This window comes from Neolamprologus brichardi, chromosome 23 (assembly GCF_056152115.1).
Source record: "Neolamprologus brichardi isolate AB-2024 chromosome 23, ASM5615211v1, whole genome shotgun sequence".
Lineage (NCBI taxonomy): Eukaryota > Metazoa > Chordata > Actinopteri > Cichliformes > Cichlidae > Neolamprologus > Neolamprologus brichardi.
In genome coordinates, this window is record NC_142125.1 from 11,124,843 (window position 1) to 11,145,804 (window position 20,962).

The 20,962-nt window shown below is 43.6% G+C and overlaps 2 protein-coding genes across 6 annotated transcripts; one reads left to right on the plus strand and one right to left on the minus strand.

Moving 5' to 3' along the window:
- Nucleotides 1–123: 123 nt before the first annotated feature.
- Nucleotides 124–11,002, minus strand: edem3 (ER degradation enhancer, mannosidase alpha-like 3). Of its 2 annotated transcripts, XM_006790324.3 has the most exons (21): nt 9,831–11,002; nt 9,698–9,743; nt 9,482–9,582; nt 9,308–9,347; nt 8,927–9,039; nt 8,633–8,786; nt 7,688–7,822; nt 6,469–6,574; nt 6,182–6,279; nt 5,657–5,782; nt 5,491–5,574; nt 5,196–5,279; nt 4,791–4,915; nt 4,301–4,472; nt 4,062–4,207; nt 3,807–3,951; nt 3,287–3,478; nt 2,910–3,075; nt 2,491–2,676; nt 2,108–2,155; nt 124–1,289 (listed from the first exon to the last, which is right to left on the minus strand). In XM_006790324.3, exons 1-21 carry the CDS (start codon nt 9,917–9,919, stop codon nt 931–933), a joined length of 2,715 nt encoding a protein of 904 aa, XP_006790387.2. In that variant the 5' UTR covers nt 9,920–11,002; the 3' UTR covers nt 124–930. The 2 variants fall into 2 exon arrangements, with proteins under 2 accessions (XP_006790387.2, XP_006790388.2); XM_006790325.3 differs by lacking the exon at nt 2,108–2,155 and having other exon boundaries at nt 9,831–11,001.
- A 796-nt stretch (nt 11,003–11,798) lies between these two features.
- Nucleotides 11,799–18,379, plus strand: npl (N-acetylneuraminate pyruvate lyase (dihydrodipicolinate synthase)). 4 transcript variants are annotated; one of them, XM_035907508.2, is made up of 12 exons: nt 11,799–11,949; nt 12,158–12,261; nt 12,398–12,501; nt 14,033–14,120; nt 14,304–14,361; nt 15,193–15,268; nt 15,384–15,476; nt 15,570–15,715; nt 15,803–15,849; nt 15,930–16,014; nt 16,109–16,148; nt 16,236–18,379. In XM_035907508.2, exons 2-12 carry the CDS (start codon nt 12,179–12,181, stop codon nt 16,376–16,378), a joined length of 963 nt encoding a protein of 320 aa, XP_035763401.2. In that variant the 5' UTR covers nt 11,799–11,949; nt 12,158–12,178; the 3' UTR covers nt 16,379–18,379. The 4 variants fall into 4 exon arrangements, with proteins under 4 accessions (XP_035763401.2, XP_035763400.2, XP_006790390.2 ...); XM_035907507.2 differs by having other exon boundaries at nt 11,800–11,949; nt 12,176–12,261; XM_006790327.3 differs by having other exon boundaries at nt 11,806–11,949; nt 12,428–12,501.
- Nucleotides 18,380–20,962: the final 2,583 nt, after the last annotated feature.

The following is a 20,962-nucleotide window of genomic DNA, read 5'->3' on the forward strand; positions in this document are numbered from 1 at the left end:
AAAGCCAGCATGTGTTCATCATTTCCTCTCAAACAAGATAAAAATAATAATGGAACATTTTAATCACATGAGAACAGTCGGTGCAGTAAAACAGGAAAGCGACATTGTTAAACCTCCGTCTGTTTGACTTTTTTTTTTTTTTAATTAAATCAAGCACTCTGTGTTCAGACAGCAAGTTCCTCTCATTCGTTTTTATTTATTCTCACCCTGTCAACTTATTGGTTTATTTCTGCAGATCACACAGCGCCCCCCTGTGGCGCTGTTATCCATCCCGTCGTGCTGCTGAGGGTGTGTCTGCTTCACCCTACATGGTCCAGAGGCTGTTGTGGTGTGAACCAGAACCTGAGCAAACAGCCCTGTAGTAATTTCAGTCAACATACATATTTACACCGACACGCGACTTCGTAAAGCCTTCAGCAATATCAAGCTCGGTGATCCCGCAGCTTATCCGTCACCAATCCTCATCAACTGTGATCGACGTGTACATACAATAAGGCCCGAGACCACCAAACAAGTAAACCTATGAACACGTTTAAATAAAACTGATTGGTCAGTGGGTTAATTTGTGAGAAAGCCACTGAGTTAAAGTGGTCAGAAATGCATAGAGAGAACAACAGTGAAGTAATGTGAAGTGGAAAGTGAGACAAAGTTAGAAACAGTGTGGTCCATGTCATGGTCATAATCCATCAGATAGAATCTGCTCAGACAAATAAAACAGAAAGTGTAAGAACCTAAAAACAACTCCCTTATGGCCCAGAGACAGTACGTGGGTCGCCTTGGCACGCGATACCATTTGCCGAGGGCAAGAGAATACATCATCCCCAGCTTCCTTTCGATTCATAAGACTGAGGCCGGTGACACGTGACACCTCGCGGTCGCTCCCCGTGGCGGGATCAGACCAGTCACAGGGCAGAACGCACCTAACGTCTGTCAGAGCTCATCCTTTTCCATCTGCTTGAAGGCCTCCAAGTCTTCTCGCCAATCAGCCAGCAGTTCGTCAACCGACTGGCTGCTTGAGTCCGTGTCTTCCTCGGGCTTCTCCTCCTTCTCCGAGTCTCTGTCCTCTTGAGGCTGAGCCAAAGCCGGCTCCGCCTCTGCAGTTTTGACTTCCTCTTTTGGTGCACTAACTTCCTCTGCAGGACTAGTATCTTCATCCACTGGACTGACTTCCTCCGGAGCACTCTCGTCTAGCTCCACCGTGCTCATCTGCGACTGGCCTATAGGTTCGTGTGAGGTGGGAGTCGTTGTCTCAGTCAAGCAGTCCTCCTCCCTTTCTTGCACATCTGCACCTGAAAAGGAAGCAGGGGCGTGAGATGAAACAGCTTTACACACAAACACTCCTCCCCTCCCTCCTCTGTAATCTATAGATGCCTCCTGGTAACCATTCTCAGTCAAAAATAGAACCGTTTTCATCAAGAGGCTGACAACTAAAACAGCATGATGCTGAATCTGAGTCATGTTTCCCAGAAGATAACCTTCCTCACATAGCTCCACAACTAAACTGAGAATCGGCTGCGAAAATGAACCTGGCAGACGGATGCAGTGTGAATTTGACACAGATCTTGTCAGCGATAAAGCGTTTTCAGTCTGTTACCTCTTCTAAAAATGCAGCCGCTTTTTCAGCTGCAGATTGTGAGCGAGTTAAGGAACGAATGCGCCCGTTTAGCACTGCCGCTAACCCAGAGGCTTGCATGATTCAGGTGCAGATGGGTGCAGGCGATCTGGTCATTATGGTGTCACGGTGGCTCTGTGGTTGCACAGACTCGCCATTAATCAAAGGATCTGAGATCCAGGGTCTGCAGAGCGCACAGCAGATGCTCAGACCCAACAGCTCCTACGGTGCAGATGTGCAACTGGAAGTCATTCTCATAATAACGGCCTCTCTTTAAACTGCTCAGGATTTGTTAAAAAGATTTGTTTTTACAGCTGTTTATATCAAAGTAAAAGCAGATAAGTGTGGTCAAACCCTGTCACTGTCCTGGCTTCCTGTGAAACCTATGATGACCAAAGACAGAAAAAGCCTGCACAGGATGAAGACCGTCAAGCATTACTACAAAGAGGAAAAACAGAGATTAAAGAAGAGAGAGAAAAAAAAGTGCATACTTACTGCCCTCGATCAGGCTTCCAGGAAGAGGTTTACCTTTGAATATGGCCGCTGCTCATCAAAAAGGACAGAGTTTGCAAGAAAGAGAAGAAAGCAGGACAGAGAAGAGAGAAAGGCACCGTTACACAGCACAGAGAAAAGGAGGGAAAGAGCGATAAGGATGCAAACCTCCCTCGTTTCCCATTATAACCACAACAAGTGGGTGGTTTTGGAATAAGCCGCAAGCTTTGAGACTTCAAATAACGCCCAAATCCCTGCACCCCATCTTTATTTTATGAAGCCACGTTAAGGCTCAGTCAGCGGAGGCATAAAAGCACACTGACGTGATCAGTCTCACGAAGCCAGTGGAGAGGAACAAAGAGGAACCAGTAGGGAGAGTGTCACACCTCTGTCTCTGGCTTTGTCGCTCAGCAGCACCTCCACCTCTCTGTACTCCTTCAGCGCCTCCAGGAGGATGTTGCCTTCCTTGTGGAACAGGAAGAGGAGAGGCAAGGTGATGTCATCGGTGCTGCGGCCATCCCCCGCCATCTGAAAGAGTGGAGCTGTGTCGCTGCTGCTGCCCTCGTTATCGTCTGCAATGATATGGGTTTTTTTGTTTTTTAAAACAGCTGCTCGTTTTTCTATATGAAACATAAAAATAACTGTTTGGAAATCTGGTCAGAAAAGTGTTGCTTTGCTGTTTAATCACGATGCTGTGAGCAGAAATTACTGGGCTGGCTGTCTTTGAGATAATTAGGTTGTCGAGCGCTAATCTAGTCACTGAGCAGTCATCTTCAGTCTAGTGTCATCTGCTGCTCGCGCTCACCAATGACTATGCCTCCAATGGCGCCAGCCTTCTGGATGTGCCGGGCCTTCTCTGCAAACATGCACTGACCCCTCTGGAGCAAGGCGATGTGACCCTGGATGTACTCGGCGTTAACGATCTCACTGCAGCCGCTGTAGGGCTCGGCTACAGTGACAAAGCCCCGCACCTGCACAGACGAGGCGGAAAAGAGGCGAAGTTACAGAAAGAACAAAGACCGACACTAACAGCACGTATCTCAGAGCTCTGCGAGCAAGCGCTCGTCTCTCCATCTGTGATCCTGAAGAGGAAACGTGAGCGCCTCGCTTACAAAAAAAAAAAACAACAGAAGGACCCTTCAGTGACCACTTGTAACCCCGAAGCTTGGCGAGCCCACTCACCCCTGTGGAACTTTTGGACAGATCCGTGCCAAACTGTGCCGGGCCGGCGGTCAGCACCACCCTGCCAAAGAATGGATGTGAGACGATTTGAATGGCTCTCGGAGGCAGCTGCTCTTTCTGCTGCTGACTGGACAGCTCCATCATCTCTTGCATGAACCGCACGCCGTCCTCCGCTGCCACTGCGCTCACCGCCTACGGGCGACAGAGCGGGAGAGAGCGTTTAAAGGGTGAAAGGACCTGTGAAAGTCATCTGGCCCAAGATGTCGGATATCTTGTATGCGCACATTCTTCTGCATTTATTACTTATAAATTATAAAGAAATATTTTCAGATTTTAAAAAGTATTTTTCCCCCATTGCTTCCAGAGACTGACTGTGTGGTCAGAGCGGTTCGTAATGAGCTTCTTAAACCTGGTTATTCTGATTCTAATGATCAGAGCGAAACAGCTGAGAAGCAGCAGTAAACCCACTTATCTCAGCTATGGATACTGTGTTTGTTCATCTGGGTTGTGTGGTGTTGACCTGTGTAGCATGCTGGACCAGCTGAACCCTGCCATCCTTTAGGTGGATGAGACTGACTCCCATCCTCCTCAGCAGCTCCAGATGTTCAGGGTTGTTTGCCATGAAGTCCTGAGCCCTGAGGGGAGGACGGCCCATACCAGGTTCCCTGACAGGAGGCATGGGAAGAAGCAGAGAAAATGAAAGACAGAAGAGGTGAGCGATTATAGAAAACAGATCATTACTGGCAGCCAGGTTTAACCTGTTTAGCGTGCATACCTGTAAGGGGCAGGGCGCGGGCAGCTCTTATCAACGGCACTACGGATCGGTTCTCTCAGGATGCGAGGGAAGGCAGGGTCAGGAAACAGGAGGTGCGTATTGGGACAAGTCCAGTCAAAGTTTGAGTCGTCCAGCTCCTCATCTGACTGAAACATCAGGAACCAGATGTTTAAATCAAAAGGTGTCCATGCTTTCATCACTTTCTAAAAGTTTTGTTACAGTGGAATCGTTTTCATCACCGTTCGATTTGAGGGAGCAGGCGAGGAGTGCGGGGCCATGGAGAGAGACAGGGGCAGCAGGTGCGCCTCAGTCGTGAAGACGTAGTCCTCCACGTCAAACGGTATGTCGTCCGGTTCAGCGAACAGCAGGAACAGATACTTAAACATCTCGGCGAGGAAGAACGAGTCCATTCTGGGAAAAAAAGATCAAATAAATTCTTTCATTTCTGGGAACTGCAAAGAAGTTTCCTTACTGCACAGCGACATGGATGCACATGTTTGATTCAGCAATCGGAGACACCCTCCCCAGATTCCTATCTTCTCCCAGTGTAGCTTATAAAATGCTTTTGCCACAATCCCCATCCAAAGATTAAATGATGGCACACCATCGAATGTGATAACATTTTGTTTTGTCCATGCATTCTCTCCTGTATGCAAATCTAACGTGGTGTAAGCATATCTGAACACAGTTTCACAATCGTCATTCAAATAAGGAGTCTATCGTTCCCACCGATCCTCGTGGCTGCCTGTCCGTACATCCTTCATTGCTGCAAAGCCGCAGGGAACACGAGCAAAGCGATTGAGGTTGTCCATAATGGTGCGACCTGCCTCCAGGTAGTAAGGGTCTCCTGTGGCCTGGAAGAACGAGAGGGCAGGAGTGTGATCACAACACAAGGAGAGCACATCGGTGATTTTTAATGAGACTACATATCTATAAACACATATCAGTGATCTGTGTGTTGAAGGGTGCTTAATTATTCCAGCATTTCTGACAAACTAGATAAATTCTCATGCACCTTGAGATGTGTCAGAAACATAGTAGAAAAAGCAGGCTTAGCGTAAACTACCGCATGATATTAATCCCGCACTGTGAAATGAGAATGCCTGCATTATGTCACACTACTTGATAAATTACCTTGTAAAGGAAATAGGTGCTCTCTGCAAATTCAGGCCTCAGGGGATGTTGGGCCCAGTGTACCCTGAAATCAGTAGTGAAGGCCTGAGGACAACCGGAGAAGGACAAAGGGGTCAGCGCACTCGTGCTAAGCGGCGTAATAGAACGGACAGATGAAGGGAAAATGCAGCAGTGTAGCAATAAATGCAAGCTTGTTCGTTTCAAACTGTTTTAGTTGGCAGCAAAAGTCACATGAGGTTATCTGACCGAATGGTTAAATTTCACTGAGAAGATGAAGCCAACAGTGACAAACTACCTCTGGCAGGAAGTTGTGTTTTTTGGTAACTTGGTACAACATCTCATGAGTCTCAATGGCAGGGCGGATATCTCCCTTCAGCACCTGGGACATAGGAAATGTTAGTCGTGTTACTGAAATGCTAAACGACCAGCAAATGGTTCGAGTTCACGTGATCTAATCTGACCTGCAGCCCTGGGAAGAAGGCCAGCAGAGAGTCCATCCAGGTGCGAGCAGGAAGCAGAGGTTTGTGGATGTGGACGTCCAGCAGCAGAGGAGGCTGGCTAATGTACTTCATGATAGATGCGTAGTGCTAAATGGGACACGCAAAGAAGATACAACCGTTAAGATAAACAGAACAGACTACATTTTGTTTTATTACTTATTAACTGTAAACTGTGACCCGCTTTGGTGTGACTTGGCAGGTGTGTGCATGTTTCCAGTCCCGTCAGTGAGAAGAGAAAAGATAAATACAGAAATCTGTCATGTATAAAAAAGTTCAAACTATTCTTCTTGGGTAACAAAATGTTCTAAGAGCGTCACACAAACAGCGACCTTTGTGATCAAGGACTCGGCTCAAGCGAGCAATCTTAAATCTGTAACGCTGCTTCATAAGGGAGATGCCATTGTGACAAATGCTATTATTCACACAGTGAAGCATCAGATTACTCCAGCAAAGTGTGTGTGTGTGTGTGTGTGTGTGCGCGCTTACAATATTGAACCGTTCCAGAAACAGGTCGTCTCCCAAGAGGACGTAGGCCTTTAGCAGGTATTCATAATACGAATCAATTCCCGCTCCGACTCCGCTGTCTGGAACACACAAAATCATCACTTTATAAGACGAGAGGAGTCAGAGGACACACAAGAGTTCTAGTTCACCCACAAGATCCTACCGTACTTCAAATCCCTTTTCCTATTTCCTTCCTTCAATAACAAACACTGCCCCAGTCTTTCTCTCTCTTCCTCAGTCACAAGTCCTCCCTGTACCTGCTCTCTCACCTCTTCGGACCCACTCTCCAGAGTGGATGTTGATAGTGGTTCCCACCAGATTGCTGTTTCTCTGCCTCTTCTCCCAAAGAAAGTCCAGAGCTCTCCGGGCATGTGCCTGTGATAGGGGAACGGTGCTTTATCGATTAACCAGGAAAAATCCATCTGCAGCAGCTCTGCACTCTTTGAAGGATTAAAGAAACTGACTCTGTGCTTATTCAGCAGTTTACTACCAGGAACTGAAACAGTGTGGAGCACAGAGAAAGCCACAGAAAAATACCTGTAATCAGAATAACGCTGATTTTAAAAAAAAAACTAAACAGAGCAAATATTTCCTGATGTGACTCGTTTTATTATATTTCCACGAGCGGCTTTTTAAAAAAGGAAAATGACACGTGCAGAGGATAAATAAAGGCATATTTAGCTGAATGACAACATGGCGTTGTGCTTACTGGAGTAGTTAAAGGAAACGAGACTTGGCATTAAAATTACTTGACTTTATGTGAGGTCAAAAATCTGCAGGGCAAACTGATGAAACAGAAACACCATCAGGGGCTTCCTGATTAACATCAGCGCAGAAATGAACAGAAATGATGACAAGCAGCAATTTTCAAGTCTGCGTGCACTTGTGTAACAGCAAAAAGGGAACTGGGAAGATGTTTTTGTTCTCAAAAAGAGGTGAATGAGCTGAGTTTACTCAGTTACTCTAAATATGTGCAGCCCCAGGCGGGGGGTAAAACACAGGTGGTTACGGTGTATCATCATTAAGATACGAGCACTGTTAAAAAAGTACATGTTAAACAAGAAAAAACAGAACGACATCTCACCTGTAAATATGAGACACTACGTGGCATTTTAATATGTATATATCATTACATAACAGGGTGGTTTCATAAAGGCAAGGATCTGCAAACTGATCTCAAATGAAACTTAAACTGCATGTTGGGTGTGGCTGCTTGGGACACAATAAGAGCTCTCAGAAAGCCATCAAGTGCCTCAAGGTGCAGAAACGGTGAGGCGATACAACTAAAACAGAGACATGTGGTGTGTAAGTGACTGCAAATGTTAAAAAGACCAACAGCTCAATCTGAACTAGATCAGCAGAAGAAAACGGATGATGGAAAAAGATGAGCCGATTTTAAATTACTGCTGAAATGTGTTGCTCGTGATGCTCTGCTGAGTGCTAATGTCCCCGCTGCACCACGTGATCATACGACCGGCCGCGTGTTACCTCAAACACAGGGTCCCCAGTGAAACGGCTTAAAGCGGCAAACTCCAGGATGATGGTTCCTGCGCACGCTGTGCAGGTGTCCGTTTCCGTGCCCGTCCTCGTCTCGGGCCCCCTGACGCCATGTTTCAGGTTCACCTGTCAATCGGAAAGGAAAAGAAAAACATTAAAACTCTGCTTTGAGAGTCGCGTTTGATCTTGCGAGAGGATTTGCATGAAAACAAGTCGGCCGAGAGAACGTCTGCATCGGGGAGCGGTGACAGCTGCGAGCGGAGCAGCGGAGCAGAAAATGAAAACATGAAGCTGTGAAGTGAAAGAATGCCCCGAGCAAACGCAGGTAACTGTTTGCTGTATGTGAATAAACTCAGAACATTTATTTTGTAATACACATAAAACAAAACATCTTTAGTAAAGATTCTGCAAGTCTTCTATTTTTTCCATCACACAAACGTGGATCGCCTCTATGACTGCGTCACATATGACCTGCACTCACAACAAGCGAGCTGCTGCTATCCTCCAAGCCGCAGAACATCAATAACACCCCTATTTTTAAAAACTACATCTGGAAGCCTCCTGTGGACATTTAGTGCATTTAATAAAAGAAGTAACACTGCTAGATTTGGCTTTTGGCTTTATTCTTGCAAGAAGGAATTCAGTCAGTACAAGGTACTCATGGCGTTGTCCTGAGGAATTCATCAAAGGATCCATACCCCCCCCCCCCATCTGTTGCCAGGCAGAAAAACAGCCAACCTACCCAGATCAACCACAGTTCAACAAGCTATATGCAGCATGTAAGTTAAACAAAAATGTAACTGCCCAGAGGCAGGAAGCAGGACACTGCCTCAATTAGGGAGACCCTGCATACCTGCACTTCTACGACCTGCAGGGGTCAAGCCTACATCGGCTTACATACAGTCTGTAATTCTGCCCAAGTGTTTCCTGTCTCACCCTGGGATAAGGCAGGCCGCTGCTGGTGTTGAATGCGGGCAGCAGTCGAAGCCCCAGGTCTTTGGCCATGTGTAGGAGCTCATCCTGGTACCACTGCATGTGCTGACCTCCTTCTTTCAACATCACGGCCATGGAATGTCCTCCCAGCAGACCTCTGATCAGACGCACGCACACACAACATCCACATACAGCAAATTTAGTACAACGCAATCCTATCGTTTTAATATGTGGGACAGTGCACGGGCTTGTATTTGTTGACTTTAACTATCTGAAGACAATTTAATCCAATCTCACCCGAGGACTCGAATGTTGGTCTCAAAGACGGACACGACGATGTCGTTGTCCAGCCGCACGTCTGACAGGACTCGCCTCACTGCGTCTTCAAACTCTGTCGTCTTATTTAAAAGCTGCAAGCCAGAAACGGATGACTGTGAAACTGGGCTCAATTACACATAGTTTAAATATCAAATGAAATGCACCGGAAAGAAAAATAATCCCAGAAATACCTAACAGGGAATTTATATTTAGTATTAAGGACTCTAGACACAGTGCTCAGAGTTAATTGTTAAGCAAAACAGCATATGGAATCATCTGTTCTACACAGCCTGTGATTCTTAATCATTTATTATTTTTCATTAAACAAATAAACATCAGAAGCAAACACAGCCTACTCACCACCAAAGTGTCCAGAGTATCGATGAGGGTCAGCGAAAACCTTTCAGGGGGAAATCGTAGCAGTTTATCAAGAGTGACACAAACAGACAAAACTTCCTGACGAGCTCCAAAGCAGTAAGGTAAGTAAAGCGCCTCAGGCTGCTGTGGTCATAACAAAGGCAGCCTGCTACTCACTTGCCAAGTGCATCATCTATGTCTCCACGACTGGGCTCGAGCCCACGGACTCGTCCTCTGCACGTTAGAGGCATCAGCTCATCAGCTGGGTACGCATGGTCCTGGGAAACACACAAACACACTTTAGACGAAGTGCCGATGCTGTTGACCGGACTGTGTGTTCACAGATTTGAACAAATAAATAATGAACTTCACTCAGCTCTTCTGTTTACTCACCATATAGTTCTGATATGCATGATCAAACATCTCAACCACTTGGTTCCTTAAACAAAAGCAGAACAGACAGAAGTCAGCAGATATAACATCTGCTCAGATGAGAAAAAGCACGAGTGTTTTTTCTTCAACTTACTTTAATCTCTGCTTCTCCTCCCGGGACATGGCCTGTCCAGGGCTACATAATGCTCCAAACAGCATCAATAATAACAGTAGTAGCGGCATTGCGGTGTGCTGGGAAGATTACAGCTAAATGCATACAAACCTAAAAGTACACCATCTAATCTTTGAGACCACCCTGACAAACTAACTTATGCCATCCCAATCATTCTTTTTTTTAACCTGTGAGGTAATGTCTAATGAGCAATGCTCAAAAACAGCACGAAGAGTTAGTTTTGGCTACTTCCACTCTATCGGTGTAGACCCCAAGGAGTGACTAGGTAAAATGTGCGTCCACAGCTGAAACTACAGGTAAATATCTCAGCAGGAATGAGTTCAAGTAACCAGATATTTAAGCCTAGCTGACAGTATGTGCCAGCGACTGGTTGTGGTGGAAATGTGCGCCACCTCTTGGGAACGTACGTGTCACACCTGTTTACGTTCCCAGGTTCTCACCTGGGCTGATTCTACACAGGATGTGTGACACGTTGTCATGCAAAACCCTGACGTTACATTTAAAACCCCATTAAGACGAAACCCCGCCGTGCCAAACCAATCCAGCTGGAAACCAAACCGCTGTTTTCCAGATGTTTTCGCCTAACACACCAGTGGGGAATGTTGGGAAAGCTCCTCTTTTTTATGTTATAACGGTTCCCGGTGATCTTTATAACTCAACGTGAGCCAAACCAGACTGTTCCGAGTTAACAGTCCTTGCCTTATCTGTGTTTATAACTCCTGTCCTCAAACAGCCTGGAACAAATTAAACCAAGAGTTAAGGCAACACCTCCGGCTATCGCCCGGCCTGTTAGATGAAAAGCTTACTACAGGAGAGTTAATGATTTCCTCCTCTTGACAGCTCTCTATCGTCTGCTACTCAGAAGAAGCCGAGCACTTGTCGGTCTCTAATTAGCTGAGCGGCGCTAACTAGCCGGGCAGGTGACAACGGGCGACCCGGGAATACGAGATGGGTCGAAAAAACACCTCTCCATCGCTGAACGGCGGGCCTTTCCTGGGTATCTTCTCCGTGTTTTTTGCGATTAAGTTGGTAATTTCGCCGTACGGCTGTGTTTCCCCAAGCTAGCTGCCGTCAAAAAAACGGATGCTGTTACGATGAAAACGTCAACAACATCCGCTTCCTGGAAGATCAGCGTTGTGGTCGTAGGTTTTATTTGTCCTGCAGCGCTTTCTGTCAGGCTCAGAGATGCAGTTAAAGAGCTATCGGTTGGGATTTAATTTAACTCCGAGTCAGTAACCAGCCCGACAGAAAACAGATAGGCATACTGATGATGTTTGTATGGGAGTTACACACATTACACCTCCGGTAGCATGACGGTTACACAACGAGGCGGGAGAGCTACCTGACAGTCAAAAATGAGGAACACAAATAAATTTGCACTCCTGCGTCATTCATGAAAGCTCGGAAAAAGTACAATCACAGCGATTAAATTTGCAATCATGGCGTTTAATCTAAGGCAAAAAACACAATAATATTCTAATAATTATCAGTACCGCAGACGAAACAAATTCAGCCAAATATCTGTCATTTTATGTGAATTCCTACTTTCATTATGGTTTCTTTGTTTACTATTAGTAACTTTTGCTTGTATGGCACAGCGTTATTGCTCCCCGCCTGTAAAACTAGATATTTCACTTATGTGACTGTCCCGTCACTGTATGGCCACATGCAAAATCTATTCTAACTTTTTACTACTTTTCTGCACGCGCTGGTACTGCTATAATTAAGAAATATCCTGATGGAAATTAAATGCACCATAAATGGTGAGTAAATTCAGTCCTATCAATACATAAAAAAACAGTCCGATATGTGTGTGCGTGAAGGTGAGGAAGGTATTTAATTTGAAATATTTTAATATAAAAGCGGATAAAGTTCATATTTACTTGTTATCCAGTTTCCCCCAACTAACTACATTTCCCATGGATCTTTGCGATGTCACTTGACAACGTTTAGTTGTTTGATGTTCACGTGACGAGCATTTCAGCAAATCCCTGTCCAAGAAAACAAGTTATAACCAGAGATCCACTTCCCTTAAAACTGGAACCTGTGCCAGCGGCTCGCAGAAGGAAAGACCGTGCAGGTAAGCTGGAGATCGTCTTTGGAGCTGCTTTTGATGCTCCATAATTTCCTTTTCATAGTATATCAGTTTACAGCCCATCTTCTGTTTACACACCGTGCCCCAGCGCTCTGTGGTGTATTATAAAGTTTGTGAGTCAGAACAGTGTGCTGATGTCAAAGACTGCGAATCGCCTGTTGTTTTTTGCGGTGTTTCTTTTGTTTCACTCCAGTGTGCCTCTCTATGCCAGAACATGATGTCCATCATGGCTCCTGCCGCCGACAAAAAACTCACAGGACTTGTTGCAGCCACATTCACTCCGATCACCAGTGAAGGGTAAGGAGATCTGAAGCCTCTTTCCTCCTGTGTGTCTGTTCAGTAAAAGTGTGTGAGATGTATTGAAACTGGGGAGGCGCAGGGACTGGCATCTTACACACCTGTTGTCAGGTAATGTTTTTTGCCACATGTGTAGGTCTATATTTTTCACATTCTCCCAAAACAGTGAACTCAACCTATCAGTGATTGGACCTTATATTGACTACTTGAAAGAGAAGCAAGGTGTAAATAACGTGTTTGGTAAGTTTACCTGTGGATTCTTTCTTTTTATATTTGTGTTTTTTCTGTATCCCCACCTGAATCAACTCTAATATTGCATGATTCATCCGCTGATTTGTAGACATACTGTTGTTTTACTGTGGTAGATATGTTGCTCCTTTGTTAATCACATTAATCCTCTTCCCTGGTGTAAAAATAATCTAAAGTATGGTTTTATATGTAGTCAGAGTTGGATAAAACCATAGCAAGTTAGCTGAATTGCACAGCTCAATAAAACATTATTGACTTCTTATAAAAATCCCATGTAAGCATTTAACTGATGATTCCTTCTGAGTATAATATCCAGCTCTTTCGAAACTTTGCATAATTTTTTACTCTAATTATTCCCTTTATGAAATATTGTATATCACATCTATCATATCCATGCAAGGATGCAACACACTGGTCTCCTGCAGCTGCTGGGGCGACGTATTCAAAATTAGTCTCAGCTAATGCATAACTTTGGTGTGAAATGTCCACAGATAAACAGAGAAAACAAAGAGTTACTGCAAAAATCAACTCTGGATTATGAATGCAATGTTTTTGTTGAACTTGCAGTGACGTGTGGCTGGAGGCAAAACAGAGAAATAGAATGAAACATGCAAAGAAACCCCACTCAGTCTCAACCTTTGAATATCTCTTTGTGTAATCTGATTGGTGGGATTATTCTCCAGTTTTACTGCTGTGTCCAGTCCACAAAACACTAAAAACCAGGTGCCGTGAGGCAGTTATTGCACCGTTGTTCCTCCAGGAAACCAACCTCCACAGGGTGCCTTTTTAATGCTGCTGTTAGCTGTTAATGAAGACCATTGCTTCCTCGTGTAATAATATTCCTGGAAAAAAGGCACATTGGTCTTTACGCTTGTTATTTGCAGTTTAAGCATTCTTCTTCAGTTCAGACACTCATCCTTGAAATTTCTGCTCAAGCTGAAGTAGATTCCCACGTCTCGAGTGCCGGCTGTTATCTGCGGCTCTTTTGGTGGCACATACATGGAGAAAAGTTTAGACAATGTTAAGATCCTGCCCTTTCCTCTGCACAGGCGTGACTCTGAAATGCTTACCGCTTCATTTTCCACTTCACCAAAAACCCTTTGAATCACTATAGCTCAGCCTGAGCTTCTCCTGTGTTAACGTCTCATTTCCACACTACTTTCTGTGAGTGCTTAGTCAGCAGAGGATGTTTGTGCTGATCTTTGTACCTCATTGTGTTTTTATGCTCTTCCAGCTCTATTTAATTTCCCCATCTTTGTCTGCACCACTGCTTTCTAGACTTGAAATAGTTTTGTGCTGTGAATTATTGCACCGTCAGCAGTCTATGGCGCAAGTTCCACGATGACTCTACCCTTTGCTGAAGTGGTGGCAAGTGGGCTGTGCTAGACTATTATAGGCTACGCCATCCTTTTATGTCTATTTATTGACGTGCTTTTTGATCTTGTTTGGTTTTTAAGACTGAGAATCTTGGGATTTAAGTTTCAGTGATGTGGAACTTGGACAGACGTTTCTTTGCTTGCAGTGAATGGCACCACGGGCGAAAGCATGTCTCTCAGTGTGCAAGAGAGGAAGGTCCTGGCTGAGGAGTGGTGTCGAAAAGCAAAGGGCAAGTGAGTCATCGCAGGCAATTCGATTTTTACTCAATTGTTACTCAAAAAAAACCCCAAAATTATGCAAAGAAACAATCAAACAAGCACATGCACATTGTAGCTATTCCCTAGAGTCATCATGGGCTTTAAAGTGTTAAGTATACAGTTAAAAAATAGATATTGAGGAAATGTTCTCCTCTCCAGGATGGATCAGGTGATTGTTCATGTTGGCTGCCTGAGTCTTAAAGACACCCAAGAACTGGTGAGTTATGTCATGATTCCATTTTCTGTCGAGCTCCTGTGTGAAAATATGTTTAAATTTACTAACACATGGTTAAAGTGGAGTTTCCGCCACATTGACCTAGTCAGGCTTAGCCTCGCCTTAACCTGAGGTGTACACAACATGGTCATTAGATAAGTCAGATTTAATATTAGCGGTGTGTTCAGGCACCACATGTGCCTGCAGTAAAAATAAAACACTGTTTCTATATTACTTTATATTAAATGTGTTCAGTTTAAATGGTAAAGCTATTGAAATGTGAGGCAGTCACTGTGTTGCAGGGGGCCGAGTCCAGGAAATATCCGGTCCCAGTCAGCGAATAATCTGGCACATGACGTCCTGTGTGACAGTCACGTGTCAGTTAAAGAACAGCATGTTGTTTGGTGCGGGTTAGAGGTCCGTTCATTGTGTCACAACCCTGCTTAAAAGAGGCTGACAAAGAAGTCAACAAATCAAATGTGTGTGTGTGTGTGTGTGTGTGTCTGTCAGCACATGAGCGTGCATGCAAGGCCTGAGTGCACAGTAAGTCTGAGCGAGTGTGTCAAAGAGGAAAAAAACAGCCAGTCAGGAGGAGAGAGCAGACTGTGAGGCCTGGTGTAAAGTCTCCAGAGCACATGATGTCACACATCACGTGACCAGTCAGAGATGTAATCAGGCAATGGTGTTTATTGTGGTGATTATAAATCTATTCAGAATATCCAAATGTCATAGTTAATAATTTGCTTTGTTATTAATATCAAAAGAAGTTTTCTTTCTTTTTTTTAGATAATTGATAATCCATTCATTTCCCATCTTTCATTGTCCTTCTTCCAGGCTCACCATGCAGCACAGATTGAGGCCGATGGTATAGCAGTCATTGCTCCGTCCTTCTTCAAGCCCAGCAATGCAGGTGTGTGATGTTTTTATGACATGCATATTGCAGCATTAATAACACATTTCATACATGACAACATGTGAGCCTAAACAAAAACCTCTGCATCTCTTTTCTTGTCACCCCGCTTCAGATGTTTTGAGGACCTTTCTCCAGGAAGTGGCTTCAGCTGCTCCAACTCTGCCCTTCTATTATTATCATGTCCCAATATTTACTGGTGTTAACGGTGAGGCAGTCTGAGATTTGGACATTTCTAACCATTTAAATTTTATGTCTTTTATAATGTGTTTTTTTTTTCCTGTTTGTTTTATTTCTTCAGTGAAAGTGAGAGAACTAATAGAAGGTATTGAGAAGGTCATCCCTTCCTTTAGAGGCGTCAAGTTCACTGGGAGTGACCTGATGGACATGGGCCAGTGTATCAGTTACAGTCCGCCTCACTGGTCAGTCCTCTATGGCGTGGACGAGGTCAGTCTTTCCTCTTTTTGTAGCCTGTTGTCACTTTGACCTTAGCTGTGGAACTATCCTAAAAAATGTCATTCGTTTTAAAAATAGCAACTTCTAGGAGCTTTGGTAATGGGAGTCCATGGAGCAGTTGGCAGGTGTGTGTGACTTTTTATTTGCACAATGCTCTGTCTTTATTCCTTCTCTATGCTCAGTAGTTTTATTTCTCTGCACGCAGCACATATAATTACGTAGGATGTCACGTCAACAAGCTCATATCGGCGTTCGAGACCGGCGACCTCGTCCAAGCCAGGACAATACAGGTACTGCTGATCTCTCTACCGCTGCTGTGTGTCCTTGATCATTTGTACCACTTTGCTCACATCTGTACATCTTTAATCTGATTTCCACGAGCAGTTCAAGATTCAGGAGCTTCTGAGTTTTGCCATCAAACTTGGTGAGTGATAGCTTTGCACTGACATAGTAATCCTCTAATGGTGTCTTTTTTTTTGTGCATTTTATAATGTGCTGTTGTTGCTGACAGGTTTTGATGTGGGAGTAAACAAACAGTTGATGAACGAGCTGTCGGGCTTGGATCTGGGACCCCCTCGTCTCCCGGTGATGACATGTCCAGCTGCTCATGCTCTGACCATCAAACAGAAATACGACAGCATCTTTCCTGAATAACTTGAACATGCTTGAACATCCCTCATTCCAATAATAGATTACACAGACTCTCTCCAAAGAGTTTCTCCATATTGTTAGGTCTTTACCCAACTGTGTCCACGTATTAGTTAACTGTGAACATGGCAATATACAGGATTGTGCAAAAGTCTTGAGCCACCCTTCATTCCTTTATATTTTCCTTCCAAGGAGCCAGATGTTCTTGTAATCTTTAAGTTCTCGAGGCTTTCAGAAAGCTGCTTATTCATTCCCTTTTGATCCAGTCCTTGTACCTGAGCATTTCCAGAGGAATGTGAATGATTCAAGCATGAAAAGGTTCCTAACTCAGGGAATGAACCAGCGATGTGTCAGCAGAGAATAAATGTTAAGTTGGATCTTTATACACATAATTTGTTCCCATTTGTTCACCTGAATCTAGGGCTGCCACAAATGATTATTTTGATAGTCGACTAGTCACCGATTATTTTTGCGATTAGTTGACTAATCAGATCATGCATCCATTGGACGTACAAGTACAGCTTATTGCACAAGCATGCATCTGCTCTTATATAACTATCATTAGCTTACAGCTAACAAGTGTTTGAGGTATGTGCTAACTAAAAAATAAAGACAAGATGATAGTTTATTGAATTTAAATGAAATTTGCAGATTGTTTCAGTGGAGTTTAATAAACTCAGCCGTCTGCTCCTTGCTATCTAAAATATAACAGGACACCTGAGTATATTCTCGAGCATCTCACACTTCTGATAATCAGTTGTCTGTTTGAGGTTTATTCAGCTGTGTTTAAACTATAATTTTAATCTCAGCCAAACCGATTTACTCAGGAACAAATAAAATACTGAAAAAAGCCAAACAATAACATTTTTAAGTTATCTAAGTGACTTATATATGTTTAACCTGAGTAGCAAAAGATGGCAGTGGGTTTGAAAATGATTTGCCCAGAGTCCGGTGTTCTCACCGGCTCTAGTGAGCCTTGAACCCCAGCTAGCTATCCAGCTGGTGGGTAACGGACATCTCCGAAAACGTCGGAGCGCTTTTGAAAATATGTGGTGTCTTGATAAACTGAGCAGATATTTGAGGTTTACACAACAACATCCTCGCCTGAAAATATGTTAAACGTTTATTTTGTGACCCAGAAAGAATAATAAGAGTAATATTAAAACTAACTAGCTGCCGCCATTGTTGGAAACTGAGCTGGGCCGCGCTATGAATTCTGGGACACAGTTTTTTCTTCTTCGGGGTTTAACGGCAGCTGGCATCCTTGTACATGCAGTGCTGCCATCTTCTGTTTCAGTTTGTTATTACACTCTTAAATCCTACTACTTATTCCTGTGTCTTTTGGGATCTTACAAAGCTTCAAACGATGCGTCGACTATTAAATTAGTCGTTGACGATTTTGATAGTCGACGTAATCGTGACTAGTCGACTAATAGTGGCAGACCTACCTGAATCTATGAAAAATATCAAAGATGATGACAATTAGACATAAAACATTTTTTGCACCAACAAGATGATTCCCAAACAGCTATTAGCCAAAAAATCCTGGCATATTTTAGCACGATGTGCAGTGTCTCCTTAAAAATCTGAGCAAAGTGGACAGAAGAAGAAGTCTCATCTGCTGCAGATGAACAGTATCTGAAAGTCATGTCCTTAAAAAAGCATGAAATACTCCAGCAGACACCTGACACAGAAACTGAGAGATAATCTGGATCTCCAGCTGATCTCTGCCTTATTAGTCTCAGTGGAAGGGCGACTGTCAGGAAGCCGTGCTTAATGAAGGGAAACAAGGGTATGGGTGAGGTATGAAATTGGACTGAAAATCAGTGTAAACAGGTCTGATCGAGTGAAGAATCCAAATTTGAAAGTTTAGTTCATTATTTTGTCAATATGTACAGAGGTACACGAGCAAGATGGTGCTCCGTCAGGTCTGTGAAGGTTCTCAGTCATCCAGGTCATCGTAGTCTAAGAAGCTTGGAAAGAAAAGTGTCTGGACTTCTTTAAGTTTCCTTGAAGACGTTTCACCTCTCATCCGAGAAGCTTCTTCAGTTCTAAGAGCAATTGATTGTGGTGACACTCCTATAGGGCTTAAAATCTGGGACTCATCACCAATTGCTCTTAGAACTAAAGAAGCTTCTCGGATGAGTGATGAAACGTCTTCAAGGAAACTTAAACAAGTCCAGACGCTTTTCTTTCCAAGCTCCTTAGACTACAATGACCTGGGTGTCATGGTTTGGGGTGCATTTCTGTCAGTGGTGTTGGAGACTTTTGTTAAAACTGATGATTTATGAACACAGAAAAGCACCATCAGAGTTTGATCCACCATGCAGTAACATCTGGACAGCATCTGATTGGCAGCATCTTCATTTTTCAGCACGACAATGATCCCAAACACACTGCCAGCGCAGTGAAAGCATACCTGGGAATACTATCAGTCACTGATGGGCCTCCTCAGAGCCCGAAGCTCAATATTACTGAAGCAGTGTGGGATCATCCAGAGGCAGAAACATCCAAGAAGCCTGAAGAACTATTCCTGAACTATTCCTTATATGCTGTTTTTCCATGTATGTTTGAAACAATCGCTGTACCTGTTTCAAAATTTCATAGCAAAATATGAAGAAACAAGGGGTGGCTCCAAACTTTTGCCCTGTACTGTGTAGAATAAAAATTAAATTCAAAATAAAATACTTCCGTCATACGCTGTTTAACTACAACATTATGGACTGAATATTGAGTGGGCTAAACCTATGCCAGAAAAACACAGTGAGGCGTGAACAGGAGCCCTCTGAGCTGTTGGATCTTGGTCAGCAGTGGGCTGCAGAGACGAGCCTCGTTGGATTGGAACAGCTCTGACACATCCTCCACATTCTCGATCAGAAGCTCCAGGCATCTGGAAGGCTTTTTTTGTTTATGTATCTTTATGAGTATATTTGTGTACTAGGACCTACGGTTTACCAGCAGAACATCACATTGTAACACACTAACATAAGAAAATCAGTCATTCCCCTCATGTAGGAGTGTTTTTCATTTTGTAGCTGCTCTGTAACAGTTACCAGCTGTTTCACATTACCAAACCTTTCATGTTCGAGGTGTAAGCAGGCGAAACAGGGCAGAAGTAAAAATCTTTTTGGTTTTTTGACAGCCACGTGATGCGTATGTATTTTTATGGGCATTCTCCACTAACTTCAAAGGTTTGATCTTTTAATGCAATATGGAAAAAAATGATGCTGTAGAAAATGTAGCACCATTTTTACATTTGTGAGAATGGAGACCGTCACAAATCAGACCGTCACAAATCAGCAGTGTTATCCTGGTCTTACTGTTTGAAGCCATGACTGAAGCTGATTTGACTCATGTCAGTGCTCCTATTTAAGACGCATGGAAAGACATTTTAATAACAACTGGAAATGATCTCTTTAGAGTACAAAAGTTACAAAGTGGGCATCATTGCTTCACTTCTCGACTTATTGTGAGGTTTAAAATGGACTTCAATTGAATACAAAATTGAAAATGACAGTTAAGACGAGCTGTATCCGTGAGAGACAGGATAATGAAGACGGAAGTTAAGTAATATGATCTGTTGAATGAAAAGGTGTCGGACACTATAAAGATCCTAATGATGAAAGGGAGCATTGAACACATAAGAAGAATGAGGCCTTGATTATGTTTGTTGATTATTGTTTGCTTTCTGTCTTAAAAGGGAAATGTACTGTAACTATAACAGTCAGGCATTTATTACTAATAAAGGAGTTGATCTCTTTGCTGATTAGCACTGATCACGTTTCTTTTAGTCTTTGTAGAGACTAACTGTGGAAAACTGAGTACACGGTCACCACGTCCATAGGACCCGAGAGGGGATCGGCCTGGTGCTGCTGATCGAATGCACTGGAATAGGATTATCAAGTGTGAGAACTTCTGTGAAGGCAGTTTTCAGGTCTCTGGCGTTGAGATGTTTTAATGCCAGGAGCGGACGCTGCAGTAAATTCACCCCCACAGTCAGACCTTGCAATTCTCAGACCAACTGTCTAGTTTTTATTTTTAATCCAGTACACACACAAAAAACCTTTTTCTTCGCTTAGTTTAAGTTTAAAGTTTTGTTTCAGATGACTGAAATACATTGCCGGTGGATTCAGCTGCTGAATTAACCATCTCCCATCCAGGATATTTTGGAATATTTTGCATTTTTTTCATCCTCAGCATGCTTATGTGTGTTCATTTGTGTACTTTCAAATCATTAAGAATATCAGGCACAAGTGCGCTGACTGGTTTTTGTGTTTCACAGTCAGCACAATTCTTTAGTCCTTTCGGAGGAATGTGTGCGTGCTAAGAAAAACTAGATCAGACAAGGAGGACTTCATGAGGTCATTGTGACACAGTACGTATGTGTTTATCCAGTGTTTGTCTCTCTTAAGCTGTATTGTGAGAGATGTGAAGTGACGTAAAGCCCATTCAGCTAAAACACACCGTTAGAGACTAAATCAGTGACTACATTTGACTGGAAACATTTTAGACTTTGGCTCATTATAGATCTCAGCTATCTGAACTGCTTACAGTTTTGACAAAGTTTCCTCTCAAGCCCCAAGCCTACCT